The sequence below is a fragment of the Thamnophis sirtalis genome, unplaced genomic scaffold, assembly GCF_051295495.1.
Source record: "Thamnophis sirtalis isolate CommonGarterSnake01/CBP01778 unplaced genomic scaffold, rThaSir2_p1.2 scaffold_8, whole genome shotgun sequence".
NCBI lineage: Eukaryota > Metazoa > Chordata > Lepidosauria > Squamata > Natricidae > Thamnophis > Thamnophis sirtalis.
In genome coordinates, this window is record NW_028261388.1 from 26181447 (window position 1) to 26198607 (window position 17161).

The window sequence follows — 17161 nt, forward strand, 5'->3', positions numbered from 1 at the left end:
AAAATAATATTTCCCAACAGTCCCTGTTATGTGCAATTTCAGGAAATTCTGTTTTATTTAAATTGTGATTTGACAGAAATTCATGATCTGAAACAAATTTGATCATGATCTGTTCTGATGAAATGTAATTTGGAGATTTACATACCCACACAAAACTCAAATCTGTGAAAAAACAGTATACAAGCTTGATCATTACCAGAGTTTGTTTTGCAAACGGTTAAACCGAAGGAACTACTGCCCTTCTGACTGTACTTACTATAGACCCATGATGGTGAGTGAACCAGTGGCACACGTGCCCAAAGTGGCACACAAAGACATGTTGCCTGACAGGCGTGGCCTTGCCTGTTAGTCATCCAGGATTCTGACACACATGCATGCATGATGATCAGCTGTCCTTCGTGCATGCAGCAGTGTCAAAAACTGGTGTGCGTATGCACGGTGGCCAACTGACTGTTGGGTGCGCATGCCTCGGACATTTGGCTTTTCTGGACCACGATCCCTTTGCATGCACGGCAGTGCCGAAAATCAGCTTGCACATGCACGCCAGTGAGCTCATTGTCGAGCACACATGAGCACTAGAACCCGGAAGTTTGGCTTTTCAGGAGTGTGGCCCTGACGAACGCGCACACACGTGACCGAAAAGGTTTGCTATAATTGCTATAGACACTAAGATTACCATTTTACCACTATGGTAATAAAAAGTGTATATCTACTCAGAAATAAGTACTACTGAGTTGACTCAGTTTATTTCCAAATAAACATATGAGAATAGGCTCTTCTGAATACAGGAGGATTTATTTCAAAGTCAACAGGCATTCTAAATCTCAGCAGAAAGCACAACCCTTCACAATTTCAATGTTACATATGAAATGAACAGAGAATATACATTACTTGTGAGTTGTTCATACTTTCTATGAAAGATTTCTGTCTATAGCTGAACCTTCCATAAGATAACAAAATGGTTAAAAATCACAAAGTAGAATTTATAGTGATGTAGACAGAAATGGCATATTACTTTAAAAGATGCTCACATATTGCAATAAATCCCCCAATGATTTAGATGTTAGGAAACTGACACAAGATCCAGAGTTTTCAATAGTTTTCCTACAATTTACAGCAAGATATTAATTTTAATCCTCTAGAATTAAGGAAGTAATATACATCATGGAAATATACAAAGCTATTATTTTACTTATAATAAACTGAAGTATCAACCAATTATAAATAAATCTCTTTTGAATAAAATAAAATATTTCCATTTTACAGTATTCTACAGAAACTTCCCAGTCTTTTGGCATCTGCTAATACTCTCCTTCTGGTCGCCATCAGAGGTGAGACAGGTATCAATCAGGGCAGTCCCTTGCCAACCTTGGCATGTTTACATTCTGAGATGCTGAACATCATGGCAATCCAAACAAATATTTGATACTTTAGCCAAAATGAAATTATTGAAATACATAGAGTAGAATTCTGTTGCCCAAAATATTTTGTCAACAACCATTAAGCAAATTGTGCTTAAGGTAGGAAAGTTACTATAAAGAGCAAAACGTATCAAATTCTGCAGTGAACATTGTTCTGTATTAAGGTCAGCCATTGCATCTCATGCCTTCAACACTGCCATGTTTGCTTGGAGTATTATGGAAGCTGCATCAAATTGGGGGAAGCTGATCCAGCAGTGAAGCAGTACAATGTAACTCTTCAATAATATAGATTAACATCTCACTATTTGCAAATTGTGATACAAAGCTGGGGACAAAAAAGAAGGAAAGGGAGGGAAGGGGAGGGGAGAGGAGAGAAGATAATGTTATCAACTCTGAAGTGAACCTGGCTGAAGAAGACATCTTTTGCTGCTTCATAGTTACCACGAACCCTGAGAGGGGGAAGGGAGGGGGTGGAGTAGATAATAGATAGACTAGTTAACTGTCAAAAACAAAGTTTCCCTGTGGGAAACAAGGTCATCTTAACAGGTTTCTGTGGAAGGAGGAGAGGAGTGACCAAGCAGCCTGCCAGCTACTTTCATTGGACAATGTGGTTGGTGACATCTGGGAGAGGGGACCTTTGCTCTTTTAATTAGGTGAAAACCACGGGAACTTTTAAGAGTTGGTTTTCACCAGCTGTGCCAATATGATGTACCCAATAAACATGTTCTTTGACATGCCTTGGAATTCTGCTTTCAATGGATGCGTTACTCGGAATGCTGGCAACTCTTTTAAAATGGGCTGGCAACACTAATGCCACTTGAGGGAGGTCTGACCTCCAAAATTTTAAAAAAGATTTCTTTAAAGAATTAAAAATGGTCAGAAGCACAAGGGATTTTGAAAAGCTGCACTATACATTATGAATTTCTCATAATTTTACTTACAGCTGTTAAATAAAGTCAAAAGAAACTTAATGGGCCAGAAGCTAAATGAATACACGTCAATATTTTAGAGATTGACAAATTATAGTGCTCTATCTCACGAATACTCTAAACAATGCCCAGAATGGTTAGCAAACCCGCATTTTTATCAATTGAGAGATCTGAAAAATGACTGCTAAAGGACTGTTTAATATTCAGAGGACTAACGACTGCAACACTTATTTTCTAAAGAAAACAAGATTTAAAAAACCTCACAGATACCATTGTTAGCAAAGACGCCATTGTTAGCAAAGACGCACCATCGGTAGTCAGCTAAACCTGATGCAACCTAGTCTAGGTATAAATGACAAAAGGAATGAAACTAAGTTTGAGAAACTGACGTTAAGAGAATCTGTTCTTTTAGCAATATGGATAGAAAGCTAAGAGTTGAAATGAAAATCCAACCACAACAGGGATCCTATCTATCTATCTATCTATCTATCTATCTATCTATCTATCTATCTATCTATCTATCTATCTATCTATCTATCTATCTATCTATCTATTATTTATTTATTTATATCCATCCATCCATCCATCCATTTTAGAAACCATCTGTCTCCTTCAGAGGAACTCTAAGCAACATACAAGTAAACCGCTAAAACATAAAAACTGTATATAAATTCTAAAAAGTGGCAAAGATTGTCAAAATTCAACATTAAAATGGGTGAACCTTCAGGGTGCTAACCAGCATGCTCCCCTGTGAGCCTCAAGCAAGACAATAGTGCCATGTTTTAAAACCTTTCCAAAAGGAGAGCTGGGGAAGAATGTTCCAAAGGGCAGGGCAACTGCAAAGAAGGGTTTCTTCCTAAACCTGCCCAATGTAATTCTTTAACCATTGGGATCTGCAACATACCTTCTCTTTATCCGGAGTCTCCTTCAGAATTTCGAATGTGTGTTATGACAGGCTCACTAAATGACTGCCATGATAGGCCTGGACCAGGGATGTCAAACTCGCAGCCTATGGGCCGGATGCATCACACGCTGGCCACACCTACCCCCATTTTAGTGAAGGGGAAAAAAGTCATAATACATCACATGAAAACAAAGTGATGACACGAGTTTGATACCCCTGGCCTAGACAGTCACAAAACACTGGAAAACAAATTGGCAAGATTGCTTTCAACCACCATTTCCAAGTATTTCTTATCATCTTAACAAATAGTTTTTGGATATGAAACAGTTTATAAATAAACGCAACTCAAATAAACGCAACTCAACACTGCTGAAATCTGATTAATAATTTTTCAAAAATTTTCTTGGCCCATAAAAGAAACCTGATTTTTTTTGGCCTGATTCTCAGGGTGTTTGCTTTCAGAATTGTCTGGGTAATATTTCTGAGCTCAGAGAATTGTTGTGAGAGGCAGCAAATGCTATTGCTGTTTTTGACAGTTATTAATCTTTCCACTACACTGATGCCCCTCACCCCTTCCTGCCTGCATTTCATCATCTGAAAAGCCCTTAAGATTTACAGGAAGCCAGGAATCCAGGAAGCCGTAGGGAGAACATTGTCTCACTCAAACACACTGTTGGCAACCTTTTACTAAGTCAATGTCCAAATATCACCTTCCACCCACATTTCATCAAAATTATCTTCTCCTCTGAAAGAACTTTGAAAGCAAATTCCTTTCCATCGAATAAAATGAAAATTGATAGAAAAAAAAATGAAGGAAATTTTTCTACAGGGAACTATTCCAAATAAAGCACAGAGCACAATATATACTTAATTACAAATAATGAGTTTACGTGGAGCCCAGAGACATCCTTGTAAATAAAGATTACATTTCAAGCTGGTGCTTCACTTTGCACATACTGGCTTCCTTTTCAATAATTAAATGAATCTAATAAATAAATAAGTTGGGACAAGGATTCTGGCAGATAATGCTAAGCACATGTTTTCCATGGGTATTGCACTGGGACTCAAAATCTGGAGATACAGTACTGTGTCTATCTGTAAAAAATGTGGTGAATGGAATGTTAAATATGATAGAATATTATAGGACTGTCTTAATTATAGTGATTTCTTTCCCCAAATACAGACATATCAGAGATGGTGTTAAGGCTTAAAGATGGCAAATAGAACCAGCATTGAGATAATTGTTGTATACACCCTGAGAAGTTTCAATTTCAAGGCTAGGAAAAGTCTTAGAAGGACAAGAGGGAAAGATGATTTAAGACTTAGGAGTAAAATTGGCAGTTTCTAAATTTGATTATTTTATTTATTTGCAACCACGGGGTAATCTTACCAGTGGGCTGGCTGGCTGGACACATACAGAGAGCTTGATTTCTGTATTTTTCAGGCAGACTATGGGTATATTTTTTCTATTAAACATATTCTCTGCCACAATTCAAACTTTTGGCAGTTGACAGAGAAAATGTACAAAATAAAGCATACCCCATTTAAAAAGCACCCCAACATTACAAGAGAATACAAAGAAGGCAACATCAATTCAAATAAGAGGAAGACTGATTTGACTTCTAAATAAATTTTATTCTAATCTAATCTTAAGTTAATAAAGAAATCTTGGAAATTCTAATAGGAATTTTTCATTTGCAATGAGTTAATTAAGACAGATCCTCTGAATTTGTTGAAATGCTTCATTCATCCCAGATTTTTCCCACTTTGGCTGAATTGTCTTTACTCTCTTCCATTTCTTTCCTAGCTTTCACCTAGTCTCTCATAATTCTACTTCTTAAACCGATACAGCATGGGTTCTTAACCTGGTAGATTAAGCTCAATAAATGTCTATGGAATTCTCAGTCATCCAGATCATGGTTGTCCCAAAGGTGTTTTTTTTTTTCCAAGAGGCAACTGGACTTTCTGGTTTTCCTTTGAAGAAGTTTCACTCCTCATCCAAGAAGCTTTTTCGATGGGAAGCGAAACATATTCAAAGAAAAACCAGAAAGTCCAGTTGCCTCTTGAAAAAAACACCTTTGGGACAATTAAGATCGATACATATCAGGGGATCCACAAACTTGCAATGAGGAAAAAAGTATACAACTTTATATTCATTACCTGCTGACATTTAATTTTAGAGTATTCTGGTGTACTTTGATAAAAGTTTTTATTTGTCTTGTAAAGCAAACTATGGAAGCTTTAATACCCTTTGCAACAACATACATATGAACTTAATTGGTGTCTATGCATTTACTGTATGCATTTGAATTCATTTTTCTGAGAAGACATCTATAGGTTTTACCAGACTTTCAAAGAGTCTATGGCATAAAAGGTTAAGAAGGCCAGACTATCAACAGGACCTTTTTGCCCATGGTTTCTACTCAGCCTACCAGATCTAATACAGAAGGAAGAGCTCCAGGTTCCTCTATTAAACAATGTCATCTTCAGTGGTGGGATTCAACATTTTTTACTATCAGTTCTGTGGGCGTGGTGTGGTGGGCGTGGCAGGGAAATGATGCTGCAAAATCCCCATTTTTACCCCCTTCAGGGCAAGGATACTGTAAAATCCCTATTTCCTCCCCAAGCCACTAACCTGCTTTTCAGCTCTGTTCTCCTGTGCAGCGCAACAGAAGACACAGCTGATCAGCTGGGACTCGGGAGGCAGCAAACAGATGGGGGCGGAGCCAGCCAGAGATGGTATTTGTCGGTTCTCCGAACTACTCAAAATTTCTGCTACTGGTTCACCAGAACCATCAGCCAGAACCACTGGCTGAATATACTTCTGACTCATTTTGTTTGACTCCGGAATGGAGTTTTCTGTGTGGAAGACCTTGTCATGTGGAACAGCATCTCCTAGAGATCCAATAGTCTTGACTGTTTACTTTTTGTAAAGCTCTGAAGACTTGGAAGTTTCTCCAAGCATTTGGGCCAGGAGTGCCTATTATTGATATGATTTTATGATTGGAAGACATCATAAAATCAGGCCTATCGTTTTTAACAAATGTTGTTAATCTTTGTACACCATAAGAGTCACGGCTTTGAGAGGGACAGCCATATAAATTATTTAATATGTGAATAAATAATAAATAACCCTGCCATACAGTAATTATATTCTTAATGCAGTAATTATACCCTTAATAATGCACTATATTTCACAATTGACAATATAAGCACCATTTCTTAATTAATTATGGTTAATATTGCCCCTAAAATTCAAAATACAATTTAAAGAGTTCGCCATATATGACTGCAAATTTGACTTTCATGTTTGGGGAGGGGAAAAAAGCTACAATAAAATTGTGAAAGCACAATTTTATTTCATTTAACATGACATGTGAATTAAAATGAAAAAGTCAGAGATGGAACAATGTCCCTTCCTTACATATGAATAGACAATCTTTAGTTTAATACAGTTTGATACTATTTCTTCTATCATGTCAGCACTTAGATATTTAAGGTATTATATATTAGGAATTCTAAATGAAAAGAAAGGAATAGAAATGCTGGAATTTTGCCACCAAAACAAAAAGAAATATTATTTAAAATTATAATATGGTTTATTATTCATGTAATAATTGTTATGAGAAAGTTTGTTTACTGTATTTATATGGAATAATATATGGTAGTAATTGAATTGTGGAAGGTTTTGTGTGAATATGAAATACAGGGTAGTTAATGAATGTAGCAAGTGTTATATATGATGCAGTGGTGGGTTGCAAATCCCGTTCCAACCGGTACAGTTGGAACGTGGCCGGTGGTGTCCTCATGGATGCACGCAACACGCGCGCATGTGTCTTAGTGCCTCCGCAACGCTCCAGCTGCTCCGTGGAGCATCACGCAGGTGCTGTATGCACCATGCGCGGAAACACAGAAGCCTTTAAACACCGGTAAGGAGCTTGGGTGGGCAACCCACCACTGATATGATGAATGTAAAGTTTGCTGAGAATACATAATATGCTTAGGGTTGAATAGAGATTAAGATATGGTTATGTGTTGTTCATATGATTTTTAAATCAGAGATTCCTAAACCTTTTGCTGTTAACACCTCCCTTTAGTGTAATCTTAATGTACAAAACTCCCCTAAAACTCTAAATACCAAAATGAACAAAAATGAATAATGAAAATAATGCAATTAAACTTTGAGAAAGGCATATTTATTAAATAAGATCTTTTTCATGACTCCACTTGACTGTCTGCTCCTCTCCAAAGGAGCTATAGGTAGTCCTCAGCTTATGACTAATCGCTTAGCAACTATTTGAAATGCCGACACATTCATCTAGGTGATACTAAAGACCTGGATTCAAAGTTTGAATGGCTTCCCTTCCTCTTGCGGTCACATGACCACACTATGGGCATTTGGCAATTGGACTGCATTCATATTAATTAGAAGCGCCCCACAGTCACATTTTACAACAGTTTTGCCAAAAACCAGTATTTACTTGCTGGTTTTCAGCAAAACCTCATCCACCATGAACCAATGGTTCATTTTACAACCACAGTGTGCACTTAACAACCACAGCAGTTGCTTTATGATTGCAGCATTTGCTTACAGCCACAAAAAAATACAACTGTCACAAGTTATGACTTTGATGAGCAGCCTCCATAACTAGAGGACTACCTATAAACCTCACAATTTGTGATGCCTGGTTTAATGGATATATAAGAAGTGTTTGTAGTGACATTAAAAGTGGTTGGGTGGATACATAAATATGTGTGTACTTTTCAAGTGAAGGTTAGACACAATGAGGATTCTGGATCTGAAAATAGATGTAACAAATGTGGTTGTGTTTGATAGGAAAATGAAATTAACAATTGTAAGGTGGTGAATAATCAATATAAATAGATAAACTTTTATTCCTGGCAGAACATTTATTAAAGATGGGGAAATGGATGGATAAATGCTAAGGTATGCAAATTCTGTTAGAAAAATAATCATAATGTATGTGAGAAATTAATCAATTTTGAAAGAAATGGAAATAAATATATAGACAAGCATGATTCTGTGCACTTCGTGACCCGTCAAAACCGCGGAGGACAAAATCGCGCTCGACGAAAGCGCGCATGTAACGTCATCACAGCGCGACGAAAAAAATTAAAAATTGAAATAAAATTAAAATTAAAGCAAGCCAATTCACATAAACGTAAGGGTTAGGTTTAGGTTTAGGGTTAGGGTTAGGTTTAGAGCGTTAGGGTTATGTTTAGCGTTAGGTTAAGGGTTAGCATTAGGTTTAGCGTTACGTTAACGGTTAGGTTTAGGGTTAGATTTAGGGTTAGGTTAAGGGTTAGGTTTAGGGTTAGGTTTAGGGGGGTTAGGGTAAGGTTTTAGCTTTATTTTTACATTTTTCGATCACAGCGCGATGTTGATGTGATGACGTCAAATGCGCGCTTTCGTCGAGCGCGATTTTGTCCTCCGCGATTTTGTGGTGGAACCAATATATTAAGTGGTGTATGGTCATGATATAAGCAAGATTTGCAAAGATAGAAAGGAATGGAGCAATATAGTGAATAATGGCATAAAATAGATTTAACTATAATTCCTTTCTTTAACTCATACCTACATTCCTACAACTCACTATTTAATATTCCTTTTTTTGTAATTTGCATAATGTTCCTTATTCCAAAAGAAGCAGCATGCTGGCTATGTACATATGCATGTAAAAAGGGATTTTCCTCTAAATATGAAACTCAAAAACAGAATAGGCACAGTACAGCTAATAGAAACGTATTTCAAATCCCATTACTTTCACCAAGATCTGTGGGACAGTGGAATGTTTAATGTTGCCCAACTTGATCGTGGCACTGTATATCCAACCTGTCAAAGAGACAAAAGACTCCTCTAAAGTCTGGTACATATATATTGTAAATACAATGTGCCCCCTGGTGGATTACATAAGCTTTACAAAAAAATAGAATTCTATATTAAGCAGTATCTTTATTACATCAATGAAGGTTTATAAACAGCATTCAAAAATTCAGTACCAAGCAAAACGTTAAATACCCAGGAATAAAATCATGATGGGGAAATGCTGCATCTGTTCAAATCATGTTTGCCTATGGTTTACAGTCTTCGATGAAGAATAGGAGAAGCCTGGAAAAAATGCCACATGCCAAGCTCTTTAGATGCCATAAAGAGTATTCAATGCAATTTGAGTAACTGCTTGTGTAACAAAATGACTACCGTATATTCAATATATCAACAGAACACTACTTATTACTTTAGCCTTGGAATTTTTGACATTTATACTTGAAGCAAAGTCTTGTTTGGCATATTGAGGCATATATCTGCTCAGGGAGGATCCAAACAATTTGCCCCAGCACAAATAAGACACAAGAGAAAGTGGACGTAGAAATCCTATTTATTATATCTCAGAAATGGAGTGCAGAATGAATAACCATTAAAATCCACTGGCTAATGAGACAAACAAAGTATTCAGGAAAGGTAAATTGAAGTTTGTCATCTCATATCTAAAGTGAAAAATAAGGAAATAATGTATTTTTTCCAATGACTCTAAAAAATACAGAGCCTTCGTACTGTGTAGGGAATGACAGCCTGCAGACTGTATGTAGTCAACAGTAGTATCCAATCAAGACTGCCCAGTTTGCATATACCGTATTTTTTGGAGTATAAGACGCACATTCCCCTACCCCCCCCCCCCAAGAGCATGGAAATGGTGGTGCGTCTTATACAAGGAATACAGCCATTTTTGGCCTCCCAAAGCCACACAAATTTTTGTGAAAAACAGGCCATTTTTCGCAAAGAAGAAGCATTTTTGCCTTCCCCCAGCCCCCAAAAGCCCTCTGCATGCTTCAGCAGGGCTGGGGGAAGGCAAAAATACCCCCATTTTTGTGGAAAATGGCCCATTTCCACCCATTTTTTGCAAAAACGGGAACATTTTTGCCTTCCCCCAGCCCTGCTGAAGCCTGCAGAGTACTCCTGGGGGCTGGAGAGGACAAATACTTTTTTTTCTTACTACCTCTTCAAAATTTTGGTGTGTTTTTCAGTCTTATAGTCCGAAAAAAACAGTACTTTGTCCCTCCTAATAAAACTCTACACCATATTTCAAAACCCATGTAATTTAAAGAATATTGCCGAAGAAGGGAGTCTTTTAATAGACATGTCAGAAGGCAGACTGCTTACAAAGTGGCCAGCACCTGTGCTGCTATTGTCCTGTCCCTTCAAGTCCTCACCCTAGCCAGCACAAAAACTGTTGGCTATAAAAGCTGAACAAAGAGGCAGCTGGGAGTGATGGTGTTTGGAAGAGATGGAAGGAAGTATATATGTCTCTAAAGCAAATATAAAGAAATACTGTTCTCTAGTAGGGAGACTCATTACATGTAGTAGCTGGAGAAACAGTAGAAGGTGCAATAGAAGAGGGAAAGAATGAAGTAGAAAGCAATATTAGCCTCTGAGTGCATGTGTATTGCCTAAGGACATTTGTGATTGTTATGGTTCTCTTTGGTTTTGAAGCCCACTTACTTGGCTATAAGTAAAAAAAACACCTGTGTCAGATACGTGGAGATTAACCACAGTTTAACACTGAAATCTAATTGTCAGTTTATAATCAGTCTAAAAACATTGAATGAATAGGGTATGGACATATGCTTAAAGGAGTAGCATCAATCAGGACTGGGCTAACCAATTCTATCTAGGGAAATTCTTACACATTTACCTCTAATATACACAGCAAACTCATAGTGAAATAAAATGATTTATGTACAAAGAAAACACACCCTTATATTTGCTGGCATTAGTATTATTATCTTAGTCATTCTCCTCCTTGAAATCCAGATCCCGTACAAAGGATTTATGAGATCTAGCCTTATAGAAAGCAATAAATTATGATAATATTTATATCATACACCCAACTTCTCCAGCAATTTTGGATAAGAATGTTTTGAAGATGGTGCTATTGAAATAGTGTCCCTAAAGCAATGCAATAATTTGTTTATATACCAGTCTTCCTCCATTAAGTTTTTCTATTATAAGCAACATGTTGTAAAAGATTAGTTTCCTGTTACAAATTTAATTCCAGAAGAATATTTTACACATTTCCCGCAATCTTTCTTAATTATAGCAACATTTATAATGCAACAGAGCATGCTTCGATGGATTGCAATATAACTGCGTGATAATTAGTCTCTATAAAATAAAACATATGGGGCATGAAATAACTTTCCCATTGGATCTAGTTCACAACAAGAATGGCCTTGAATTGCCCTTGATACTAGCACAGAGCGATGCCACCATCCAACCTGAACAGGCAAATCAAATTCTGCACATCTATTATGCCTATCAGTTCTTTTCCATTGACTTGAACCATACTTCTAGATTCCTACTCCATTACACTTTTAGAAGAAAACAAGTTGAAAGGATGTCCTTAGAAATAAAAGTTTACTTAAGAATCAACAGTCTAAGACACAGGGAAAAATATTCAAAAAGCAATCTTCTTAAACAGCAATCATGACCTTTTGCAATCTGCTTCCTTATTTATCATCCAAGAATTTTCATTATCATTAAAGAATTGTATGTTGATTCAAGTATGCTTAACCCAATGGTGCCTTAAATGCATTCATTTTTTTTAAACAAAGAATATTGACTTTTGCAGATAAAATATCTGTGGGAATACCCAAAATAATTTTTAAGAGAGCAAGTTGCGACACTGTGAAAGCAAATTACTTGATACTTAATCTGGCCATTTCCAAAATAACAAACAGATAGAAACTGTCTCTGACGCATAAAAGAGTCACTTGTAGTTTTTTTTACAAGGAAGGGCAGAAAAAAGAACTTAAGAATTTCAGTATTGTTTGCAGTATAAATAGAACTCATATTTGAATTACAACAATGGGTGCAAACCTTTTGCAATGGCTTCTCAATTTTTCTGTAATCAGAAAGTCTTGTGTTCTTGAATGTATGTTTATCTGTTCCACTCCACATTGCTGGGAAGATATCCAGCATATTTAGACATTATAAGAAAACCAAAATGTGGGGGAATTTTTGCAGAAAGTTTATTCTGATGCCATTATTCTACTATAAGTATGAATAATAGTAAGTAACAATTAAATAATTTCCTTTTGTTATAAAGTTATTCACGCAAGAAGCCTGAAGAACTTTCAGAAAATTTTAAGAGAAAAATGTTGAGTTTTTAAAAAAATGTTTGTGTCCAGGTATTCTGAAACAAGACAAATACAACTCAGGAATATTTAAATGTTTTGAAACCTTTAAAAGCCTCAGTCTATCTAGAAAAGACACTTAGTTTCTCCAATTAAACAATGAAATTTGGGAAAGTTTTTGATTGAAATTTCTACTTATGCATAAAATATTCTACGTATGGAACAGACAGTACCCAGTGGTACGTAGCCAGATTGAAACATACATGTTTGGTTTGGTTTACCATGCCCCCCACCCAACTAAGACTGGGTCTTATATTAATTTTTGCTCCAATAGATGCATTAGGTCTTATTTTCTGTTTAGGTCTTATTTTGGGAAAATACGATACTAAATGTATCCATCGGCCTGACAATCTTAACTGGGGCTTATTTTGTGGGTAGGGCTTATATTTCAAGCATCTTGAAAAATTATGCTAGGACTTATTTTCCAGTTATGTCTTATTTTCGGGGAAACGGTAGATCTATACCTCTCTCAAATACATATATTTTGGATAGAAGTATTCTGAGGTGAGAGATAGCATGAAAAGCACAAGGCCATGGATGATGCTATGTCATTGTGATTAAACAGAGATAAGCAGAAGACATTCGTTGGGAAGATCAGTGGAGAAGTAGCTACAAAGAAGGAAGGGACTTGGAAGATGGGAAAAAGATAGATGGATCAGTCAAGTAGACCATGCTTAAATTCAAATGTGGCAGCAAGAAGGTAAGCCACTGGAAGGATTGGTTGGAGGACTGGTGCACAGCCCCTACTCATCCATAGAACATCTCTGAGTTCCACTCAGACAAAACCCAGAACAAACAAAACATTCCATGTTTCAGTATGACCAAACGTTGCGTCTCCTCAAATAGTTTGACCAGATTTTTAATTTGCTACATATTTCTTTTGTGCATGGAACAAAACATATTTTCTGGTTCATGCACCTCTATATAACAAAACTATTTATCTGCCTTCACTTTTAAAGTACAAACACACAAATTTATATTCTAAACCTTTCCTCTGCGAGGATTGTTACTGTCTTTTCTATCATTCTGTTGGTCTATTGGGCATATTGATCACAGTAATGACTATACCATAAAGAGCAATGAAACATCTTTGAAAACACACAGCAAATATGGTCCTTTGAGCCCTTGATGAAAGCTTATTGTAATTACTTCATTCACTTGGCTCCCTTCTGGAATTTTCTAAATCCGTAAAGACCTGTATGTTCCTGAGGTCTGGAGTTTGGATGAGCCTACCAATGTGATTTTTAATATAATTGTTGTATGCATTTGGTTACATTGTCCTTAGACACCATTATCTATTTACTTATTCTTTTTATTGCTTTCTTTTGTTGGTTTTTAATGTTATAATGTTCCAGTACAATAACAGCTGAAGAAATATAAATTAAAAAGATAGTAACAAGCTGGAAAAATATGAAGTGATTGATTAGCTGACTGACTGAACAACAGTGCACACCAAAATTAAGTTGTGTCAGAAAACTGCCAGCCTCAAATCATGGTACAGTCTAAGAAATATCTATGCTTACCTATATATTTACTCACCGTACTCATTTGTTCGAAGGAGCGAACAGAAGCCAGTTTGTCTAAAAAGAAGAAAAATAAATAAGCCATTGATAAACAATATGCAAATATTGAAAACCTTTGTCAAAATTATCATGACAAAATAGTAACATCAAGATCCATACCTGATGGGTTGCCACCAAGATGCTCCATCTTTTCTTGAAGAAATTCAATCTGGCTTTCTAGTTTTTTGTTCAATTCTACTTGAGTTTCATATCTGGTTTTCCATTCACTGTCTTAAATAAAAATAAACTGTTATATTTTCTGCTGATTTTTTCACTAGGTCACAATACTTCTAATATTATAACTATGAATTTTTGCATCTAACAGAAGAAAATATAAGCTTGAGAAGCATCTATTTACCGTATTTTTTGAGTATATGATGCTCCGCACTATAAGACGCATCTAGCTTTTGGGGAGGAAAACAAGGAAAAAATCTACCTCTGCCTCCCAGCATCCATCTGGCCCATTTGGCCTGGCTTGTTTGACGCAACCCATTTGGTGCTGCCCATTTGTCGCCATGGCCTGTTTGCAGCAGTCCATTCACCGCCGTTTGCCGCAGCCCGTTTGCCACCACCACCACCACCACGGTCCATTTGCCACTGCTGCTGCACGTACTAGAACAGCTGATCGGCTCCATACCAACCCCCTCTCCACACCGCAATATTCACTGTATAAGATGCACAGACATTCCCACCCACTTTTTGAAGGGGGGGGAGTGTGTCTTATATTCTGAAAAATACGGTATATGTTAAAATCTGAACACACTAAAACATCTTTAAAAATTGCTAAAATTCTTGTCTGTAACTTAAAAATTAACACTAACTAAATCTGTATCACAAGAGGAGAGAATGGAAGACCTGAACAAGGTCTTCTCCTTCTTTTACTGGTAAATGGATAAACTGACTCCCCTGATACTGAGATGAACTTTCAAGCATAGCTTTAGCTCACTGACAGAACTCATATTTTGCTGAAAATCTCAGTTCTATCCTTGTAATACAGGAAAGTTAAGAAACACTGGTTTGTTTCTTTCAAGGTTAATAATTTGGTACATTTAGCTTAATATTATTAACCAATGTTATACTCCTGTATAAGATAGTTTCACAAGTTCCCATTCCTATCACTTGTATTCTATTTAGGGCAGTTGTCTTTATAAAGGCCAAGAAAATCTTTTGCTTTGCTCTTTCCTTAACAAAGGTGTCAATATATCCATTTATATGCAGCCATGATCAAAGCCAGTTGTTCCCTTAAGCGGCTACCTGCCTCTCTTGGAGCCACAAAGAACTGTAGAAGGACAAAGAACCATGGAGGGCAAATGCTGTGGATTATATCCAAAAACAGTTTGGGAGCAAGTTAAGCCAGTGAAGGGACACCAAAGGTTGATAAACTCAAATTCTGAAAATAGTGGAATAGAGATCAGGCTAATTGTCATGTTCATAGAATAAATAGCAGAACAAATGCTCTTCTCCATCTGCCCATTTGATTCCCTTCATGAGGAGACAATGTTGGATGAATAGGAATGTCCAATAAGTGGAAGAGGGATATAAATTGGGAGCTGCAATCTGAGATCACTGTGTAGTTTCCAGAGCAGATGGTAGCCTCTTACACAGAATAAAATGAGTTATCTTGGTAAACAGATACACTATCACTAGAATGGTTGTAAAACCATAACACTTCTGGGAGAACAGTAATGAATTCCAGAGAAAATGTGTCCCATGATGCATCAGGAAAAGGAAGCACTAGAGCAGTGATGGCTAACTGCCCAAACCCCCAAATGCAATGCATGTGCGGCCCCCATACATGCGCCCCCCTGCACGTACCCCACCCCCCGCGCATGCATGGCAGAGACTAGAGGACCAGCTGGTTGGCAGGGGGCACGCACACATGCTCGGCAGAACTGAACTGGGGCAATGGCTCGTCCGCACACAGAGTGAGCGCTGGTGCCACCTATGGCATACGTGCCATAGGTTCGCCATCACACCACTAAAGCAAACAAGCCATCTTAGCTAGGAAAGCCTGGGCCCAATGTCTGGCAGACAAAATCTTTTGGATTAATTTGGAGTTGGCTATCTGCCTCTTGGAGGTGGTGTTTTCTGCCTTGAATGAGGTGGTGGTATGCCCGCACCTCAAAAGGTTTTCACTGAACCGGACTATCCTGGATAATTGTAATTAAGGCTCCAACCTTCATTTTCCAAGAAAAAATTGTTGAGAAAATGGCTGCAGCATCAGAGGATCCTAAAAGATACAGATTATTTAAATCCTTTGAAATCTGGTTAGAGATTGAGGCCTGGTACTAAATTGGCACTGGCCATGTTTGTTAATGACTTCTCAAAATATAGGATGGACGGTAGAGCATCTATCCTAGTTCTACTTGATAGCTTTCAATACTATTTAGCATAGTATTGTGAAATGCCTGTGGGATTATGAATGAGGGCCTAAGGTGTCCCAGTCTTCTCTTCTTTATAGTCAGATTCAGTTGATATTGGTGGGACAGAGACAGACCCTGATCATAGGCCCTTCTTGTGTGTAGCAGCTCAAACTCACTGATATCAGTTCTGATAAACATCTGCCTGATGCTATTGGGTGAGGTCATCCATTGATTTAGGATCTGGTCTCATCAGTATGCTGATGTATCCCAATCCTAAGTAATGCTGTCAAGATCTTGCCCTGTTGGTGGTTGGAGAAGTCAGAATTGAATTAGGCCCAATTTCGACAAGACTTAGCAGTTGTGCTCTTTGGACCTCCAAATAATGGGAGCTTGCTGTGTGATGAGGACACAGCAGCATTTGAGTTCTCAAATGCAGGCCGATTGTCAACCCAACATCCTAACTATGTGAGCCACCATGCAGCTTGCTCTAGAGCATGAAGAAATGTAACAGTTTACATTGTACATAAACATATATTAAATCTTTTATTTTTAATTCACAGGCCTGAAAAGTCTTATTTCAGGTGAAGTCAAATGTAATCTCTTACCTTCATCATAAGTTCTGTGAAGTCTTTTCTCAAGTTCTGCTACTGTATTGTTCATTTCAAATATGGAGAGTTCTAACATTTCTCTGTATTAGAGAAAGCACGTATGGCAATTACAAATCCTAATGTTATATGAAAATGACATAAATGTTCGTAATATAAATTAT

General features: G+C 37.3%; 1 protein-coding gene across 3 annotated transcripts in view; it reads right to left on the reverse strand.

Annotated features, from left to right (window-relative positions):
• CCDC169 (coiled-coil domain containing 169) overlaps nt 1-17161 on the reverse strand; it is a 32124-nt gene that overhangs the window by 12735 nt on the left and 2228 nt on the right. For all 3 annotated transcript variants that reach the window (XR_015697470.1, XM_087721300.1, XM_014062628.2), the window contains exons 2-4: nt 16998-17080; nt 14150-14260; nt 14007-14047 (exon numbers count right to left, since the gene is read on the reverse strand). Coding sequence is in view for 2 of the 3 variants with exons in the window: in XM_087721300.1 (XP_087577426.1) it covers nt 14007-14047; nt 14150-14260; nt 16998-17080 (235 nt within the window). In the remaining variant the exon portion in view is untranslated. The remainder of the gene's footprint in view (nt 1-14006; nt 14048-14149; nt 14261-16997; nt 17081-17161) is intronic.